Genomic DNA, 21522 nt, shown 5'->3' with positions numbered 1-21522 from the left:
GAGACCGGTTTTCTAGTTTATTGGGTGCGTAAGGGCGCCACCACGGATAACACAGACAGCCAAAGGTTCTGAGCTTAAGGTAGTTTGGGATTGTTTGGAAGAGTTTTTGAATGGGTGATTGGTTTTGGAGAATGGGTGTGGGCATGCGGTTGATCAGGAAGACAGAGGTTGCAAAGGCTTGCAGCCAGTAGGTAAGTGATAGGTTGGCGACTGAGAGAAGTGAGAGACCGGTTTCGACAATGTGTCGATGTTTCCGTTCTGAGAGACCATTAAGCTCAGGAGTGTGAGGTGGGGTGGTGAGATGGCTGATACCGTGGGTTGCAAGATAATATCTCAAGGCGATGAACTCGCCCCCGTTATCTGAATAGAGGGTTTGGATCTTTGTGTTGAATCTATTTTCAACTAGAGGTTTGAAAGTGGTGAAAATGTCTTTGACTTGAGACTTTGCGGTTAAGGGATAGAGCCAAGTATAGCGTGTGAAATGGTCAACAAGGACAAGGTAGTATTTGTAGTTTTGAGAGGAGATAATGGGTGATTGCCATACATCGGTAAAGACATATTGCAGGGGTTGGGTTGAGCGAATTGTACTCTCATGAAAAGGAAGCTTATGTGTTTTATTAAGTAAGCAATCATTGCAAGGAGAAGCTGTCTGAGAATGTTGAAAACAAGGTAAAGAAAACTGAGCAACAACTGTTTTAAGAATAGAAAGAGAGGGGTGGCCAAGTCGCCTATACCATTGGTTCAGGGTCGCTTTAGTATCTGGGTAAGAGGCTAAGCTTGCAGTTGGGTTCTGGGACGGCCATGGCCACTCCTACAAGTCATTCTTCGTGCGGCCTTGAAGCAACCGGACCCCCGTGTTGAGATCCTTCACCTGAAAGTGAGCAGGAAAGGATTCAACAGAAACACGATTAGCATTACATAACCGATAAACTGATATCAAACTCTTATTAATGTTTGGAACACAGAGAATATCAGTAAGTGCCAATGGCTTAGCTGGCATAGTAAAGGATGTAGAGCCAGTATGAGTAATTGCAAGACCTGATCCATCGGCTATCGCAACGTCGTCGCCACCATTGTACGGCTGGTGCAGCGCAAGGTTACTGAGGTCGGAAGTCATGTGGTGTGTGGCACCACTGTCGAGTATCCACTGATTCGGAGCATAGGTGTAAGCCTGAGCAACGTTCGCGCGAGGTTGCCATGGGGTTTGCGGCGACAATGGCTGTGAGAGAGCAGTACCTTGTGCAGCAATTTGCGAACACCTGCGAGCGCTGTGGCCAAAAATGCCACACAATTGACACTTTCCTTGGTAGCCACCACGTCCTGCAGTTGGAGTAGTCGGAGTGTGGAACTGCTGCTGCTGCCAAGTTTGGTTACCACGATAACCTCCATGACGCGAGTTCTGATTACGATTGTTGTATGGAGCAGATGGAGCACGATGGTTCGTGTAGATAGCTGTGACAGGAACAGAGGATATGACTTCCTTCGAGAGTTTGAGCTTTGTCTCATGATTGATAAGCTTCTCGTGAAGCTCTGTAAGAGACGGTGGTGTATCACGTGCAGCAATCTGATCGACGATGAGCTTGTAGTCATCAGGTAAGCCTTCAAGGAGTTGTTCGATTTGATCCTCATGATCAATTGTCTTTCCTAGTAAAGCAAGTTGATCAAATCGTGTCGTGAGACCTTGATAGTACTCATCAATGGACTTTGTTCCCTTGGTCCAGTGTTTGAGTTGTTGTCGAAGTTGATTGATATGGCCCCTGCTAGGTTTCGCGTATGTTGAGGTTAAGAGGCTCCAGATTTCGGCTGACGTGGTGGTTGTCGAGAGTAGTGGTTGCAGCGGAGTGGTTATGGCACCAAGGAGACCACTGTAGATGAGGCGATCTTGCCTCTTCCAGATAGTGTAGAGCGGATTGGTTGCAACTGCATCGTCCGTGGTGATCGTTGCAGAGGGAACTTCAAGCGAGCCATCAATGTAACCCGCAAGATCATATCCTTCAAGGAGAGCATGGATCTGACGACTCCACATGAGAAAGTTGGAAGCAGTTAGCTTTGTAACATTCACCATTTTGATGTTCAAGATGGTTGTTGTGTTCGAAACCGTGATGGTCTCAGGAATGGATGCCGGTGAGTTTGTAGATCCAGACATCGTGAGTTGAAAGAAAAGAAAATTTTGAAAGTGTGAGAGATGGCGGCTTAGGTTAGATCAAAGCTCTGATACCATATAGATAGTAGGCTGAATAAAATACTTTATTAGATGTGTACAAGGTATTTATACAAGACATACAATTAGGGTAAATCGTGTAGTTATGTATTTACATAGAAGTCCTTAATGTCTTAGGTATTTCCTTAACAGATCGCACCCTTAAAATCAGGAAAACTATAATTATTTGGTCAGAAAATTAGGATTAACTCCTCATTGATCACATTGTTATAATTTTTTTTGTTTGCTCTGCGTTCAACATTTTATATGGGTTTAAATGTTTAGTGATTAGTACTCCTAACTACCATATTCTTTTTTGGGAAAAATTCAAAATATTTGTTTTTAAAATTGGTAAAATACATATACACAATATATGCAATGAGCAATAAATTTGAAGGTTTGACTTGTAGTTTTTCGTTATTTCGTTCTCACAACATTTCTCTTTAGTGAGATATTTGGTAGTGTAGGTTGCACAATTGATAGGAAGCTAATGATTTTGAGATAATGTGAACCAGCAAGAAGAACATGTCTTAGTAAGAAACTCACGTTTGTTTGATATGAGCAGATTCTAAAGTTCAAGAATAATATACCTGCAGTGTGATCAAGTATATGGTCATGTCTTTTTTCATTCAATCCTTTACAACTAAAGAAAAAACATGGTTAGAGTAATTTAAAAAGCGGTAAATCATAGCAAATATAAAAGTCTTCCATATATCAAAACTTATACAGCACGAAAAACCCAACACACATCCTCATAAAGGAATACCTCAACTTCACAAGTCATTATTCATTACACCAAAAAAATGCAAAAACAGAAAGCTCCAAAAATAGTTTAGATTCTCTCGTGTCCTTGCTGCTGCAGTTAATTATTTCTGCTCGAGTCCCACTTCAAGGTAGCTAGGCAACGCACACTGCCTACGAGGCTTCTCAAACCGTTTGTTCCTTGATGAACTTGTGTTAGAAGCAGAGATGAGCGCTTTCTTTGTTCCTTGCACCAATCATCTCAATAACTAACATTCCATAGCTATAAACATCTGACCTGTGAGTCAAACATATGATACATCACTGTCCTACCCTCTTCTCCTAGAGACTCAAATGTCCTCTCTCTCTCTCTCTCTCTCTCTCTCTCTCTGCGCACCCACAATACTCCAAGTATACACTAATCTCTGGCTTGTACGCGTTCACTCAACTCCAGTGCATGGCTACAGAGAATTTTGGAATCAAAGAACGAGACCCTTCTCACCAGCTGACTCAGCTCAATAGTGTTGAAGTCATAACCCACAGCTTCAAAGCTAGCGTAGCTAAACCCATCTTCAATGGTTAAAGATGAAGAAAAATTAGAATCTCGAGCTTGGCAAGATTTTTCTCCGGACAAAGACCGCTTCCTAAATGAAAATGAAGGAATGTGCCTGGTATAGGTCTGTATCCCTGTAGAATGAACTTGATCATGTTCAGTTACTCTTTTGCAACACCAACTTCAAATTACAAAGACAGTTAGATTGTTGAATGTGTCACAAATCTATTATACCTACATACCTCCCATCTTGAAGGTTCATATTTATTTGGATCCATGCCAATCTCAAGATCCAGGTGAACTTACATGAACCAAGTCATCACCTTCCAGCCTTTTGGTATGATGTATGTCTAATTACAGAAACATAGAAATGAATATACAAAAAGGGTTAGAGATTGTTTGTTGTGGTCCATGTAGGCGATGAGCATAGACTGACCGTTCATTTGGCCATCCCTCTTTGCTTCCCGAAAGGCCTTAGATAAAAAGCCTCATTTTGTATTCAGTGAGAGAATATGTAACGAATCATACCGTTTTAAAAAAACCATAAACTTGTTTTGCAATGAGGCACCTGTGATAGTTAGTCCATTTTACGTGTCTCTTTTAAGAGTCAAATTCTGGTCTGGTGCTCAATTTTTAACAATCGCATCTTGTTCTCCCTGTGTAGAACGAAATCACTATTAAAGCGTGTAAAGTGAAACGGAAAAGGATTATAAAAACATATATTCTCATGTTACCTCTAACTTCTGGAGAATCTCAGGGTGTTCCTGCAGAGAAATGGTAGCCCAAATAATGGTGAGTCCAGAGCATTCATGGCCTGTACTAATAATATACATCAAAAAAGGCATCGTTAATTTTCTGTTCCTCTAGAGTTCTTCCATTCTCTTCTTTATTATCATTAGATTATCCAGCATATCTTATTCATTGGAGATCAGAGTAGCCAGCATAGATCTGAGACTTTAGGAGCATTTTAAGAATCTGCTGAGAAAGTTATATATTTGGAGATTCAAAAAGGATCTTCATTGTTTTTTTTTTGAATATAAATTCCAGTCTGAAAGATTCAAAAAGTTTATTTAAAAAGATTGGAAATTTAATGGGAAAGTGAAAATAGAACATACAAATGAATACTACGGCCAGAGAAAACAGAATTATGATTCTAAGCTCAATTAATCTCACAAAAAATTTCTATTCTTCACAAGTCTAACAGGAAGAACAGATATGCAACAAAATAGGAGCCTTACCACCACATCATTAAACCAAACCGAGCAAATACTTGTGTTACCTAAACCGAAACCAGGAAGCTAGACTGTAAGAAAAATGTTCCCAAAATAAATCCCTTACACATCTCCTGGTGTGAAAAAAAAAGAAGAGAAAACCAAATCAGCATTGATAAAGAAGAAATCAGTGGAAGCATCGCAAGAGCAATGGCAAACAACGGCGGCTAAGATTAACAGGGCAGTTTAATTGAAATTGGCACTATTTTGGTTAACTGAATAAGGAATTACCAAAAAAAGGCAAGATAGTGGGTCATGCCTTTGGTATCTGCTAAAGAATAAATAGCTTCCTCCATGAACAAAAGTACCAGCAAGTGAACTTGCCCTTTGGTTTCATCGCTATAGTTTCAACTTCTTGAGAGGAGGTTTTCGGGATTGAATGAAAGCAACTTAAGACAAAGTGGTTTATAACGAAGGAGAAAGAGAAGAAGGTGAAACGAACTCAGTAACGGAGATTTGACGAAGAGGAAAGGAGAAGACGAAGTCGAAGGATAATCTTGGGCCTTTAACATGCATAATGAGCCCAGCAAAGAGAGTAATTTTTATTCTCGACATAAATCAATATGACATAGCAGTTTGGACGATTTTTAGTGGATGAATTTTAAATCTGACGTGGACAGACTCTCCTTTGAGCAAATCTTCCTTTTAGTATTGTTAGAAGGACGTAAAAGAGGGGACGTGAATGCAAGGTTTACGTGAATCTTCTATGATTACGTGACGCATGTTTTACTATGCGAACATGTTGTTCATTTTGATAATATATCTTTCATGTCCTCCTCAATTTCTTTTATCATTTACTTTTTTTCATGTTATCAATACATGACTTCACCAAGTTGCAAGAACATCAATCTTAGTATCTTTCATGTCTCCCTCAACTTCCTTTATCATTCACTTTCTTCCCTGCTACTTATTATGAAACTTAAAGTAAAACAATATAAAAATAAATAGTTACATTTTATAATTATAATAGTAAAATAAAGAAATAAATAATTTTTAATTGAAATATTTTAATAAATATTAAAAAACAGTAAAATAGAGAAAATTTATGTCATTTTTATAAATTAAATATTTAAATAATTTTATATTATTTTATTTATTTTGAACTTTAGTAACCAATAAAATAGATGATCAAACTATATGATGATGGTTAGTGCAAGAAAGATTAGATAATTGAGATTCTCTAACTAGTTTTAACAATCAAATTAGATGATATTTGATTTAGTGGTTGAAATTAAAAGAGCGTAATACACATTTGCAAAATAAACTCTTTTAGTTGATTCTCATTTTGAAATCCTAATTTATTAGTTTTTAAATCTCAAATACAGTAGCCAACAAAAAAAAAAATTATAATTCGACCAATTTTTTATTTTGTGCTAACACCTCGGTTTTTGTTTGTTATTTGTATTGAAAAAGATAGAACCCTTTTCTTCATCAAATAATTAGGAATCAAATAATTAGAAGAAGCCTAAAGGTGGAAACATATAGTTGAAAATGTTGAGAGGAACAACAGAGTTACTAATAAAGCAAAAACGCACCGCTTTGAGAGGCAAAAAAGGTGATTTTGGCGACAGATTTCATCGACATGGATTCGGCGGCATCGCCGGGATTACCTAAGTCTTTAACGGAGGTTAGGGATAATCGGGAGATGCGGAGTGAGATCTCTGATCCAGAAAACCTATTGAGGGGATCTTGGTTGAAGATTAATGAGGAGGGATCAAGATTGGGAAACAAAAAAGGAGGTAATGATTTCACTGGATCGGAAGGTCAGGAGAAGGGAGCTGGTTTTGAAACAGAGAATCAAAATGGAAGGGGAAGACTGGAGAATCTCATGAGAGGATCCGAATTGGAGGTACCATCATGGGTTGATGTTGCACGGGAGAAGAAAGTTTTGAAGAAATATGATCTGGAAATCATAGAAAAGGAGGGACAAAAGGTTGTAGAGATCCCAAATGATGTTATTGAGAAGGTGAATCATCTTTGGGAAGATTATTTGATTGGTAAATATTTGGATACAGCTCCACATGTGGCCAGAGTTCATGCTATTGTGAATAAAATATGGAATCAAGGTGATAAAAATATGTAGATTGATGTTCATGTTGTTTATGATACTACAATGAAGTTCAAGGTTCTGAATCCATTGATGCGAGCTCGGATTATAAAGAGAGGGACGTGGAACAAAACATACCATTAGTGGGCCCGAAATAGACACCGGACGAGATGAAGGGGAAGCTTGAGATTAAAGCTATTCCGTTATGGATTCATCTCAAGAATGTGCCGATGAATATATATATTCATGGGAAGGGCTAAATTTTATTGCGAGTGCAGCGGGGTTTCCAGTTCATCTGCATCTAGAGACTGCTGCTTGTTCGAACTTTAAGATTGCAAAGATATTTGTCAATGCTGATCTGACAAAAGAGTTACCAACTAAGATAAATTTTACGAAGAATGGTGTATCTCCATTGGTTTAATTCTACTACCCGTGGCTACCACTAAGATGCACTATGTGTGGAAAGTGGGGGCACACTGATAAAGTTTGTATCAAAAACAAGAAGGATAGCTCAGGAAAATCAGTGAAGCAAATAATAAAGGAATGAGTTATTGGGAAATATGGTTTAGAGGTGAAAACAGTAGAAGAAACAACGAAGAAGGCAGAAGCTAAAGAAGGAAATATAGAAGCAGCAAAGGAGAACCAAATTGCTGGTACTGTAAAAGAGATTGAGGACGGTGAATCAGTAGAAAATTGGGAGGATGTAAAACGTGGGAAAGGGAGTAGAAGTCCTAATCTGAAGTATGGCTAGGTGAAGATTTTGACACCAGCTCGATTCTCAGCTCTTCTAGAAGTAGATGATAAAGGAGATGCAGTTAACCAAGTAGAATTTGAGGAAATTCTACGTATTGAAGAGGAGATCATTGTAGAGAAAGCTAATGAGGAAGTAAGGAAAGAGGATACTATAAAAGTTAGTGAAGATGGTGAGGAAGGCAAGGATAAAACTATTGGAGGAAAGAGTGGGATGAAAGAAACTAAGGAGGATAATAAGAATGATCAGATAGGGAAGAGTATTGCTGGTATAGAGCATTGGCCGGATCTGGAAAATTCTATTAGGCGATCATTACCAAGAAGATCAAAAACAATGCATAAGATTGTGCCAGATAAATCTGTGTAGGGAGGTACGCCTGGGAAACTGGGTAAAGGAAGTAACAAAAACTCATCTCAATGACAGTTTTTTTCTGGAATATGAGAGGATTCAACCGCAGATCAACATGAAGTGGTTAGGAATTGGATTCAATCAAAAAAATTACATTTCAGAGGTTTATTGGAGACTAGTGTAAGTGAGCATAAGGCTCAGCAGATCATGTCAACAATGTTTATGGCTGGTCATTCATAAGTAATTATGAATTCAGTAGAGAAGGGAGGGTATGGGTTATGTAGAATTCACAAGTTCATATTACACCAATTTTTAAGTCAGATCAAATCATTATAGTGTCAGTTCTGGTGGAAGGAGAAACAGAGGAGTTTCTTTGTTCTTTCGTCTATGCAGAGAATACAGTGAAGTGTAGAAGAGATTTATGGGAAGATATTAAATCTCATCAGGATTCACCATTATTCAGAAGCAAACAGTGGATCATAATGGGAGATTTCAATGAGATTCTAGATGGAGAAGAGCATTCTAACTATCAAGATTCGAGTCTTATCAATGTGGGTATGAGGGAGTTTGAAAATATCGTTCAGTATTGCAACTTTATTGATTTGGGTCATCAAGGTCAAAAGTATACTTGGTGCAATCAGAGCGATGAGGGTCTTATCTGTAAGAAGTTGGATCATTTTATGGTTAATGAGGCTTGGCTTAACAGCCGAACTCAATCCTATGGAGTATTTGAGGCTGGGGGTTGTTCTGATCACCTTCGTGGTAGATTCCATCTAAGGGCGGAACCAGTGGGTAAAAGACGGCCTTTTAAATTTACAAATGTGGTGGTAGATATGCCTGAGTTTCTAAAGCTAGTAAAGGATTACTGGAGGGATACTCGGACTCTTTTCCAATCAACATCAGCTCTTTTTAGGTTCTCGAAGTACCTAAAAGCTCTTAAGCCGTTGATAAGAAATCTGAGCAAAGAGAAATTGGGAAAAATATCTTTGAAGGTAAAAGAAGCTTATCAAGATCTCTGTGAGAAGCAGAAGCGATTACTAAATGATCCTACACAGGATAATATGAGAGAGGAACTTACTGCTTCTGAGTGATGGAGCAGAATATCAGAAATTAAGGAGAAGATTCTTAAACAAAGATCGAAGATGCACTGGCTACAACTTTGAGATAGAAATAACAAAGTGTTTCATAATGCTGCTAAAATAAGGGAGATGAGGAATACAATCAGAGAGATTACATTTCAGACAAAAGTAGTTTTCACTTCTCAAGAGGATATAAAGACTGAAGCTGAAAGATTCTTTAGTTATTTTCTTTCTCATGAGCCGGCAGATATTAGAAGTGTGACAGTGGAGGAAATGGAAGATATCCTTGGTTTTCAGGGTACTGATGTGGTAAGAACTCAACTTATCAAACCAATAACTGATGAGGAAATCAGAGAAGTGTTGTTTAGAATGCCAAGCAATAAATCACCGGGTCCGAATAGGTATACAACTGAGTTCTTCAAGGCATCTAGGAGGATAATAGGGAAAGATTTCACTACAACAGTTCATTCTTTTTTCAGCAAAGGTTTCTTGCCGAAAGGATTGAACACAACGATATTAGCCCTCATACCAAAGAAGGATATTCCAATAGAGATGTAGGACTACAAGCCGATTTCTTGCTGTAATGTATTGTATAAGGTGATATCAAAGATCATAGCAAATCGGCTAAAAGGTACACTTCCTCACTGTATCACTTATAACCAGTCTGCGATTGTGAAACATAGATTGCTAGTGGAAAATCTCTTACTGGCTACTGAGATAGTTAAAGACTATCATAAAGAAGATGTATCTCCTCGCTGTGCCATGAAGATAGACAATGCAAAAGCAATTGATTCGGTGAATTGGTCATTCCTGCTTACGGCATTGAGAGCTCTTCATATGCCGGATCAGTTTATTAGATGGATTGAACTTTGTGTGTGCACTCCGTCTTTCTCTGTTCAGGTTAATGGGGAGCTAGCAGGATTTTTTGAGAGTAAACGGGGGCTGAGACAGGGATGTGCATTATCACCTTATCTCTTTGTCATATGCATGAATGTCTTATCGCATATGATTGACAATGCAGCTGCAAGGAAGCAAATTGGATATCATCCAAGATGCCAGAACATATTTCTCACACACTTATGCTTCGCGGATGATCTCTTGGTATATACAAATGGGACGAAAAGGTCTATTGAGGGAGTTTTAAAGATATTTGAAGAGTTTGCAGCTATATCTGGCCTCAAGATCAGTCTTGAGAAATCAACACTATACACAGCAGGGATATTAGTTAATCAAGAAGAGGAGATATTAACTCGATTTCCATTTGCTTCAGGTCAGTTGCCAGTGAGATATCTTGGTCTTCCTCTTCTCACAAGACGAATGACAGTCAATGACTACATGCCACTGGTTGAGAAGGTTAGAAAGAAGATGAAGGTTTTTATCTCAAGGGGGAAGACTGCAACTAATTAGTTCTGTCATAACGAGTCTAGCAAACTTCTTTCTTTCAGCATTTTGTCTTCCAAGCAGCTGTTCAAAGGAGATTGGAAGCTTATGCCTTGCATTCTTATGGTTTGGTCCTGATTTAAAAACCAGCAAAGCAAAGGTTAGTTGGAAAGATGTGTGTCTACCTAAGTTGGAAGGTGGTTTGGGAATCAGACCCCTCAAAGAAGTGAATACTGTGCTATGTTTGAAATTGATATGGAGATTGACGTCTAATAGATTTTCACTGTGGGTGAATGGATTCAATGCTATATGATAAGAAAGGGTTCTTTCTGGTCTATTAAAAATAGTACAGTTTCAGGATCTTGGATGTGGAAAAAACTATTGAAGCTGAGAGAGCTAGCAATGTCTTTTCATAAAATGGAGATTAATAATGGAAGGCACACTTCCTTTTGGTATGATTCTTGGTGTCGATTGGGTTGTCTAAAAGCTCATTTGAGAAATGGAGGAAGTATTGATCTGTGCATTATGGAAAACGAGTTTGTGGTGGATGTTTTCAACCGACATCGTAGAAGAAGACATAGAGTGCAAGCTCTGAATGAGGTGGAAGATGAGATTGAAGTAATTAGAAGGAAAGTAAACCAAGAGGATGATATCTCTTTATGGAAGCAGTCTGAAGGAAAATATTCAAGAAATTTTTCTACTAAGGCAACTTGGGCATGCCTACGGCAACCTCAACCAGTCTGCGCATGGAGTAGAGGAGTTTGGTTTCCTCATTCCACTCCTAAATACTCTTTTCTTGTTTGGGTTGCAATCAGGAATAGACTAAAAACAAGTGATAGAATACAACAATGGAATAGTGCAACAAATGGAGTTTGTGTGCTATGTCAGGAGATGCAAGAAACATGTCAGCATCTTTTCTTTAGTTGCAGATACTCAAGGAAAATATGGGAAAATATGGTAGGAGGCATTATGAGAGAGGATTTCACGGCAGAGTAGTTTGAGATCCTGGAAGTTATATCCAATCCTGGACATACACTCATGGAGAATTTCCTTATTCGGTATGCTTTCCAAGTGTTAGCTCATAGTATATGGAGAGAGCATAATGCTAGGAGGCATGGAGAGCAGTCAATGGATGCAAGATCTCTATCTAAGATTGTTGATAAACTGATTTGCTTGAGGTTGCTTCTGGTGAAAGGAAAAGGCAAGAGATATCTGGAAGAATGTCTAATCAAATGGTTTGCAACAAGAACATGGAGAGAAGGATCTAGTTTCTTCATTGTTAGATAAAACTTTGAGTTTGTAAATTTCAAAAAATAGAAGCACTTGATGTACCAAGTTTTTGATTGTCATCACCCCATACGTACACATAAACTTCCATATACTGTGCAAGGAAAACCAAAACATAATTTCTTCACTTGCAAGAAAAGAAAAATCCAGATTTAAAGTACCTAAATTACTATTTATTCTAATCTTGATTTTTATACATTACGTAGAAACGGCTAAATAAAGACGGTGATATATATGTAAAGAAGACGGTTAACCATTCTCTTCGCCAAGTGTTTCCTATAAGTCTGCCTCCACGTTGACAATCCTCTTGCAAGCAAATTTACGAAAGCTAATTTTCTCATATACAACCCTGAAATATTGACTGGTTGTCTCACGAAGCTGGGTCTTGACCTTCTCTTTTTCTAATCGGCCGTGAAAACCGCAGCAGGTGCCGTCTTGGGAGAGCACAAACACTTTTGCATATGACTGAAAACGGCGGGGAGGGATTAGGGTAGTTTCGTAGAGATGCTCAACGGAGGTTGAGTGATGACGACAACACATGTGGTTTTGGTTAATAATATTCACAGCCTAATTATGTTGCTAACTGATGACCCAAAACTCACTAAGCTAGTAACCAAAATCTGGTAGTTTAAGTATTGGAATGATTCTGTTTACCTGTCTTGAGGCATGTGACATGGCCAAAATAGCTCCCTTTCTATCTTCGAAGGTTGAGTAATATGGTGTGCATCGCCTAAATGCCAAGAAGAACTCATTCTTATGAAAATCAAAATGTGTTTTAGTATTATCTATGGAATTGTAAACTTTGTTTTTACTAATGTATGAGCCTAACTTGACATCCTATATCCACAAAGCTCAGCATAAACTTTTGCTCCACGTCTTTTTGCATGCATAAGTTCCTATTGATTATAACAAGAAATCAGAAGAGATTATCGCTAAGAAAACAGTTGTGGGGGATGACTTTAGAGTCTCACCTCCAATACTATAACCGCTGAGCGTTCCCCTATCCTGCAACAAAATTAATAATGTTATGACCATAACATCTCCAAAACAGATTCTTTCAAATAAACAACCAAGAATGTAACTCGCACAGAACTATCCCAGCCACAAGCGAAAGGCCGTGAAGCTTCTTGCATTGATGAATTATACTTACTTACTTAGTCGACAAAGCTCTTGATCTGGATAGAGAAAAGAGAACAATCAATTTACAAGTGAATTTTTAAAGGAAGCACAAACAAAGCGTGTTAGTTACCTAGATGAATCCAACAACGGAGAGAGCATTAATTCTAGACTCAGTTCCACCTGCTACCATAACATCTGAATATCCAAAATGAATCATCCCAGAATGTTTTTGATCAAAGAAGACTTATATGTCACCTTATGGCACTTTGCAACAGCCTGGTTAAACTGTTCAAGAGTTTCAGTGTGCATTCCTGCCAAGCGAATGAGCTCAGTTTCACTCAAGATTAAGATGTCGACTGAATCCAATAGCTCATTAGGGATTGGCGTATCCATTCACCACGTCAAGGATGACCGAAAACAACTGCTCTCTTCACAGCCTGCAATGATATACCATGGATTTTACCAGTTTTAGACCATGGTATATGATATATTTAGAGTCTATTAATTGGGTTTAGAGTATGTTTTAGAGTGTTTTCAGGTTCAGGTACGTTCTCGGGAACTTTGGTGATTTTGGAGCCTTTTGAGGTGCAGAACTGCACAGATGCATCAGAAGTTTAGCTTTGGATGGAGGCCTTACCATGGTGAGATTATGCTGATATTTTAACAAAAGATAGAGCTTTGAGTTAGCTTTCCAATGCCACCATTTTGAGTTCAATCAGCATCCTATAGAAGAGGTTATGCCTGTTTTACTGAAGAGTGGTACGTCGGTCTCGCTTGAGGAAGTTGTCGAGAAGATTAAGGGTTGTCGATCGACAACAGACCCTTGGTGTCGATCGACGGTGATGCCAGAAGGGCCGAATATATTTCATTACCGACTTAAGCCCAGAAACCCGCACAAATTACAAGAATGCCTCTGGACGACTTAAGCATATTTATGTGTTTTCTAAGCCATCGTTGACGGCTACGCTTTTTACGCTTTATTCTATTCATTGTTCTTAGTTTTAGGGTTGGAGAGAAGAGAGGAACTCCTTGAGATTCCTCTTGGAACTCCATTGTTTTTGATTTTTTTATTGATTTCTCTTTCATATCTATTCATTTATGATTACTGTGACAACTATCATGTCTGAATAGATCAATCTGCTAGGTTTAGGGATTTTCTAGGGTTTGGAATGAACTTCTGAATTATAGGATTGCTATGTTATCTATAGATCTTGCACCAGGGTGGCTTGTAATACTAGGATTTAGAGTAGCTAGAAAAGCACGAGAGTGTGACTGATTATTTGAACCTAGAATCATAGGAAAATTGAAAAGCACGAGAGTGCAATCGATTAACGGAAACCGAATCTTGCTGGATTAGATACCTAGGCGCATACGAGAGTTGGTTTAGGAATTTAGTTGAACATTATTGATTTGAGCGTTAATGCTTGTCTGAGAAAGCATCGATCGATACCTAGTCAATAGTATCGATCCCCGCTCATTGCTTGTTCACATACGAGAGCTGGAACAAAGACTTAGTCATCTGATTAGTAATTGCATGCGAGAGCTGGATTACTTGCTTTGCTTATTGAATTTGAGTTCTAGGGTTAACCCTAAGCATTTATAGCTTATAGTTCTGATAACCTAAATGAAACACCAAGTCTAGCAACCATCTTTCCATCACAAACAAATCATCTGTTTATTGCTTATATACTGTCTTTATACTATTTGACCTAGCTTAATCTAAAGCTAAAGTCTATTGTGTGAAATATCGAGTCTCTATGGATACGATCTTCAAGTATTACATCGAACCTTTAATTTGAGAGAGTAGCTTGAAAGTTAATTTGAACATATCAAATTTGGCGCCATTGCCGGGGACTCTGATAACCATTAGACTATGTGTAGGATTGTCTAGGTTTTTATTTATAGTTTATTTACATAAAAAAAATTTCTTGTGTTTCAGGTACATGAATATGAGTACCAAAAGCAATGAGGGGATATGGTTCTTACTCGTAGAGCCACTAGATTTAGAATGCGTGATCCATAAGTCTAAGACGGCAGTCGACACCCTCCAAGCAGCGATCGGCAGCGTCGAAATCCAAGTGTTGAATGACACTGTTCATCAAGTGTCAAATGACACTGCTCATCCCGACACTGTTAATCCCAAAACCGTACATCCTGACACTGTTCATCCTGACACTGTTCATCCTGACACTGTTCATCCATTGACGAATCAAACTATTCATCAAGTGTCAATCTTTATTACTTACGAGAAGATAGAGAAGGTTGAGGTACTCATACTGAGCTTGGATGAGACTGGGATCTTACGAGACGAGGAAGGCCGCACTCGCAACAGTGCATGACAATTGATACATGCACAGGGGGCTGTAATCCCTGATGTGATTGCTGTTGCTGAGATGAATGACTTTGAGCTAAGCCGTGAATGGTATGATGGGGTAGGTGAGGACCCCTTTCAAGGTCTTCCTCATGAGGATCCCATGAACCATATCGAAGAACTTAAGGATCTAATCTCAAGGAGCGAGCCACAAGAAATCTCTGAATTCCACATGCTCTGCAAGATTTTCCCCTATTCTCTTTCTGGGGATGCATTTAGTTGATCCAGTTAGCTGCAGCAAGGATATCTAACCAGCTGGGAAAACATCGAAAGATCCTTCCTCTAAGAATTTCTTGATGGTGTTGCAGCAACTCGAGAAAGGGAGATAAATGATAAATTGGACATGCTCACTGAAGGTTGGAAGATAAATAGGGAATATCTGATTCCAAGACAGCTGGTCAACTACATTATGGCAAAGAATTATGAACAACATGGATTTAAAGAGTTGAGTGGAGAAGACAAAGCTGATATTGGTGATCCAACCTGAGAATCGATCGACACAGATTCATGTTATCGAGCGACACAGATTCATGTTATCGATCGACACCTTTTGAAATCCCTGAAAGATCGAGTTGTTCTCAGGACATTGCAGACTCAACATTGGAGAGCACAGATATATCAAGAAGTTATCTTGCCATAGATGTAGACGAAGAGATAACCATGGAATATTTCTTGGAGCCAAAGGATGAAGAACAGCCTGAAATTTTGGGTCATGACTTGGAGATGAAGCTTGATGACGATCAGAATACTTCGGGAAAAGATCTAGAAACTTCACCAAAGGCTAGCATCGATCGACACAACCAACCGGACATCGATCGACACCCATTTTTGGACGAGCTGCCAGGATACATAGTTGAGATGGAACCAGTTGAGGAGAAAATGCACAAGTCCAAGGCCTCACACCTTGCTGTCCCTGAACATCTGAGACCACCTATATGCGCAGAAAAAGCTGATGGGTTTCACAAAAGAGTGAAGAGGATACATGACCCTGTGAAGTTTGTGGTTCCCTACACCATATTTGAAGTTGAATTTCCTATTCCACCAGATAGAAGTGTACATATGGGTTCTTACATTAGGGTATTGGATGATCATCAACATGCAACAGCTTCTCAGAGAGGGTTGAGATTTAAAAGCGACGTCGACCAGGGCTCAGTAAAAGTGTCGAACGACACCAAACCGATATCATCGATCAAAACCACCCCGATGTTATTGATCGACACTTGTTGCGTATCAGAGCACGAGAAGTTTGAAGTGTGTCTAAAATATTGTTGATGGAGGCACCACCACGAGATCAGACAAGTCTGGGGGAAAGAAGAGGAAAAATTGGAAGAAGAGAAAAGGGATCAAGGGCGATCCTCAGTTATCATTGATTTCTCACTTCTCAGACGGTGTCAGAAAGTACAGAGTGCGCAGCAGATGCTTCTCACAACCATTCGCAAAGCTTCGAGCACTCCTTATTGATGAGATGATAGACAAAGGAGAAGAGTCAATGGAGGCTTTCACAAAAAAGAGTGATGAAGCTGAAGAAAAGAGAAATTGAGATTTGTTTTGGAGCAATTACTCATTCTCATCTAGACTGAATCAGATTTCCAAAAGTCAAGCTAATGACTAAAAATAAACATTGAGTGGGAGACAACTCACTTTTAGGTAAGTTTTACTTATTTATTTTTATGTTATACTGATTTTCGCATTTATTTATTTCAGAAAAAGATGATGAACAGTAACAACACTGTAGCAAAGGCATCGTAGCAAGCAACACTGTAGCAGAGATACTGTTCATCAGCAAATAAAAATATCTGAGAAAAACGAGTTCTGCATTAGCATCGACCGACACATGATCAATGTCGATCGCCGAACTTTCACGAACACCGGTCGATCGCCACTTAACTGTGTCGATCGATGCTTACCATGAAGGTATACCGTTTTTCCTTGTTAAATTTTGTCACTATGATTTATTTTCCCACCAATCTTAGACTCTAGGGGCAATGTTGTTTAAGTCTGAGGGAGTATCTACTAATATTGTGTTTTATTTTGGGTTTTATATTTATTGAGTTTTTATTTAGTTTTATTGAGTGAAGAAGGGGATAATGAACTTTTTCAATTTACTTATTATCAAACCGCTCTCTAGCACCATTCTTTGAGGTTATTGACTGCATGGTGTACTGAATGGAAACACCAAAGTGGATCACCTGCCAATAACATCCACACAAGCTGAGAAAGTCTGAAGGAACCGAAGCTGACTTCCAACCTTACTCAATTCAACCGATGACCCCACTATTATAATTCAAATGAATGATCACACATTGTTGGAAGTAAGGGGTAGGTACATTACTGATGACCCCACTATTAACCTACACTTTGCCCAGAAAAAGAAGAAAAAAGAAAAAAAATTGAAAAAGATAAAAAAAACGAAAGAAAAGGATTCAGAGAAAAGAGATATATGGAGAAAAGAAACCAAAATAAGACTACATGTTTACTCAGATACCTGGTGGAGTAAGATTCCATGTGTTCCTTGATCGATATTCCTAAGATTTAGCTTACATATTTATATGCATAAATGAGGTCAGTTGAGGGGTATGTCAGGCAGAATCGGCTGAGCTGTGGGCTGGATGGTTTGGTTGCTAAGCTAAGGTCTAGTTCATGGAAGTGGCCATGAAGTTGGAACTAATTCAATTATGCTTGCAACATTAAGAAGGGTGATGGTAATAAGTTTAAAATTGTGTGAGTCACTGCTCTCTTCAAACTGCTTTCACAGGTTTATTCTTGTTTTGGTTGAGGACAAGCAAAAAAGTAAGTCTGGGGGAGTTGATATACAATGGATTTTACCAGTTTTAGACCATGTTATATGATCTATTTAGAGTCTATTACATGGGTTTGGAGTATGTTTTAGAGTGTTTTCAAGTTCAGGTACGTTCTGGAGAACTTTGGTGATTTTCTAGCCATTTGAGGTGCATAACTACACAGATGCCTCAAGAGTTTATATTTGGATAGAGGCGTTCCCATGGTGATATTAAGCTGATATTTTAAGAAAAAAGATATATTTGAGTTAGCTTTCTAATGCCACGGGTTTGAGGTCAATCAGGATCCTATAAAAGACGCTATGTCCGTTTTACTGAAGAGTGGTACGTGTGCCTCGCGAGGGGAATGCCCATGGACGACTTAAACCCTATTTATGTGTTTTCTAAGCCATTTTTGACGGCTACGCTTTCTACGCTTTATTCTATTCATTGTTCTTAGTTTTAGGGTTGGAGAGAAGAGAGGAACTCCTTGAGAGTCCTCTTGGACCTCCATTGGTTTTGATTTTTTTATTGATTTCTCTTTCATATCTATTCATTTATGATTTCTGTGATAACTATCATGTCTGAATAGAGCTACCTGCTAGGTTTAGGGATTTTTTATGGTTTTGTATGAACTTCTGAATTATAGGAATGCTAGGTTATCTATAGATCTTACACCAGGGTGGATTGTAATACTAGGATTTAGAGTAGCAAGAAAAACACGAGAGTGTGACTTGTTATTTGAACCTAGAATCATAGGACAATTGAAATCACGAGAGTGCAATCAATAAACGGAACCGAAATCATGTTGGATTAGATACCTAGGCGCATAGGAGAGTTTGTCTAGGAATTTAGTTGAAAACTATCGATCTGAGCGCTAATGCTTGTCTGAGGAAGCATCGATCGATACCAAGTCAATAGTATCGATCGACGCTCATTCATTGTTCGCATGCGAGAGCTGGAATAAATACTTAGTCATCCGATTAGTAATTGCTTGCGAGAGCTGGATTACTTGCTTATTGAATTTGAGTTCTAGGATCAACCCTAAGCATCTATAGATTATAGTACTGATAGCCGAAATGAAACCCTAAGTCTAGCAACCATCTTTCCATCATAATCAAATCCTCTGTTTACGGCTTTGTTATTTACTGTTTTTATATTATTTGACCTAGCATAATCTGAAGCTAAAGTCTATTGTGTGAAATATTGAGTCTATTGTGTGAAATATCGAGTCTTTGTGGATATGATCCTCAAGTACTACATCAAACCTCTTATTTGAGGGAGTAGCTTGAAGGTTAATTTGAGCATATCATGCAACACATCCACCACCAACCTAAGTCAAGTCAACCTAATGTTCCATTGGCAATCTCATCGTGATGATTCAAATAATTTATGATCAATCTACATTCCAGTTCCAAATGCTATATCATTTTCCTGATACGGTTGCTCTATCTAAACCTTAAGATGCATCCTTTGAATAAAATTAAGATTGGAACCAAATAAATCGATTGATATGAACCTTAGAAACTTGAATGTTGATTGAGTCTGGGATCACTCTTTGAAGCAGCACAACACCAGCATTACTCACGATCTCAAGCTCGTCACCACTCATCTTCTCAGACCACCCACTAGTATTATCACCACCTACGATAATGATCGAGTTCTGTCTGTTCATTTCACAGAGAAACGGTAAGAGGATAAGCCTCATAAGTTCATTATAAACTTCTGAGAAAAGAAATTTACCTTCGATATAAGCGGGGATATGGAAGACGACACACCGTGCACGAAATCAACAGCTGAACAAACTGTATGCTTGAGACCAAGAATATAAACCTAACAACACAAAAAATCATTAAAAACCTTAAGAAAACGGATTCTAATGATACAAAGTAAGCCAAAACAAACACTCACCATAGCTTTCCAATAATTGGAAGACGAAGCGTGCTGGTTTTCAAGGCTTCATAGATCTCTGTCCAGAAGAGACGATGCTTCTAGAACCATCTAAAAATCCAGAAAAAATTATTTTGTTAGTATAAACATAGTATCTACGAACAGAATTTCACAAAATAAAAGGATAGTTGACATTGCTTTTCTGATCTCTCAACCTTCTCCTATTTATAGATTTGATGTGGAGGAAACAGAGAGGTCGACATATGATATACCATGGATTTGACCCATTTTCACCCATGGTATATAAGTATTTTACTATCTATATACTATATATTCTATCCTATTAAGTATGTTTTCAGGTTCAGAAGTATCTTGGAGTAAAGTGATGATTATGGAGCATTTAGGAGCTTAAAAGAGATTTCATCCGAGCTGACCATAAGAGGCCGATAAGAAGAAGAAGAAATCGATCGATATACATCATGTACCATCGATCGATGTCGAGACGCGGAGCACGCGACTTGGTTCCAGACGACTTTAAACCCAAGGCTTCACCAAATTACAAGATTACCCCTCACGAGTTTTTAACCTAATAGTTATATACTTGCCTAAGTGTTAGGAGGCAAGGGGAGAGACAGAGTTTTTATCAGAGTTTTACCATTGTATTCTTAGGAGAGAAGATCATAGAGAGATTTGTGATTGGAACTCAATTGATTCATATATTCTATTCTATGCAGTTTCTATCTATATTTTGTGTTATGAATTGCTTAACTATGTCTGAGTAGTTTACTTGTTAGATTCAGGGTTCAAATAGGTTAGAGAGATTAGCCCAAACTATAGATTGCTAAGTTGTGGTATTCATTGATAGATTGTTCTTACTGCTTGTTTTAACCTTGTTAACTAGAACATGAACCTTGGAATTTGCATGAGTCAAGCATCCTTGACCATCTTGTCCTCAATTTTGTCTATCATACTAGGACTGCTAGAAAAAGGCTAACCGCTGATCTAGAAAGCTAGTGAGCATTATCAACCTGCACCTAGGGCTTAGCTAGAAGAATCAATCGATATTGTCTTCTGACAATCGATCGACATTGCGAAAGGTGTATCGATCGATATCCCTATAGGATCATCGATCGACACTTTCTTGTGATCAAAAGACTAACCATTGAGATCCAGGATCTAGTTAGTTAACCAGTGAAAAATTGCTATTGCTGATCACTGTGTTTAAGGAGTTGAGCTCTAATATATCATGCATGCAACTGTTAGGCATCTATAGGATTATTCACTCCTTAGGGTAATTTGAGTGGTATCAAATTTGGCGCCGTTGCCGGGGAGCTTTGATCGCCATTAGATTTAGTATTATTGATTCTTATTCTTTTCTCTACCCCCATTCTGACACAAAATTTTTTCTTGTCTTTTCAGGTACATGCCCAACAGTACCAGAAGCAACAAGGAAACACACCTGCTATTCTCAGAAGATCCTGCTCACTTGGAACGCTCGATCCGCAAAGACCAACGTTCCACATCGCTCGACGCAGCAGCTTTCACGTCGACTGATTCTCGCACCCAACTGTCGACTGACACCCGACCTTCATCGTCGACCGATCTACATCGTTTGACATTGATCGATTATACACCGCTTACATCGATCGATCCTCAGTCGTGAAACATGGTTGCGATTGTTATTCTCAGACAGGATGAGAATGGAAAC

At 38.6% G+C, this 21522-nt stretch overlaps 1 protein-coding gene and 1 long non-coding RNA gene across 6 annotated transcripts in view; both read right to left on the bottom strand.

Annotated features, from left to right (window-relative positions):
* Nucleotides 1-3337: 3337 nt before the first annotated feature.
* LOC106310182 lies at nt 3338-4142 on the bottom strand. The gene is made up of 3 exons (XR_001263702.1): nt 3931-4142; nt 3737-3844; nt 3338-3628 (listed from the first exon to the last, which is right to left on the bottom strand). It is a non-coding gene; the product is annotated as an uncharacterized LOC106310182 (long non-coding RNA).
* A 7748-nt stretch (nt 4143-11890) lies between these two features.
* Nucleotides 11891-21522, bottom strand: part of LOC106310181 — a 19129-nt gene continuing 9497 nt past the window's right edge. The window contains exons 3-12 of one of the 5 annotated variants that reach the window (XM_013747403.1): nt 19836-19925; nt 19668-19757; nt 19444-19591; nt 13032-13213; nt 12907-12956; nt 12812-12832; nt 12629-12662; nt 12487-12553; nt 12312-12387; nt 11891-12122 (exon numbers count right to left, since the gene is read on the bottom strand). In XM_013747403.1, coding sequence (XP_013602857.1) covers nt 12059-12122; nt 12312-12387; nt 12487-12553; nt 12629-12662; nt 12812-12832; nt 12907-12956; nt 13032-13169 — 450 coding nt within the window. In that variant the 5' untranslated portion in view covers nt 13170-13213; nt 19444-19591; nt 19668-19757; nt 19836-19925 and the 3' untranslated portion in view covers nt 11891-12058. Of the gene's footprint in view, nt 12123-12311; nt 12411-12486; nt 12554-12628; nt 12663-12811; nt 12833-12906; nt 12957-13031; nt 13214-19443; nt 19592-19667; nt 19758-19835; nt 19926-21522 lie in introns of those variants that run through there. The other 4 variants (XM_013747404.1, XM_013747406.1, XM_013747405.1 and 1 more) reach the window with 4 other exon arrangements.

The sequence above is a fragment of the Brassica oleracea genome, chromosome C8 (genome assembly GCF_000695525.1).
Source record: "Brassica oleracea var. oleracea cultivar TO1000 chromosome C8, BOL, whole genome shotgun sequence".
Taxonomy (NCBI): Eukaryota; Viridiplantae; Streptophyta; class Magnoliopsida; order Brassicales; family Brassicaceae; genus Brassica; species Brassica oleracea.
This window is presented reverse-complemented; position numbering and strand designations above follow the sequence as displayed.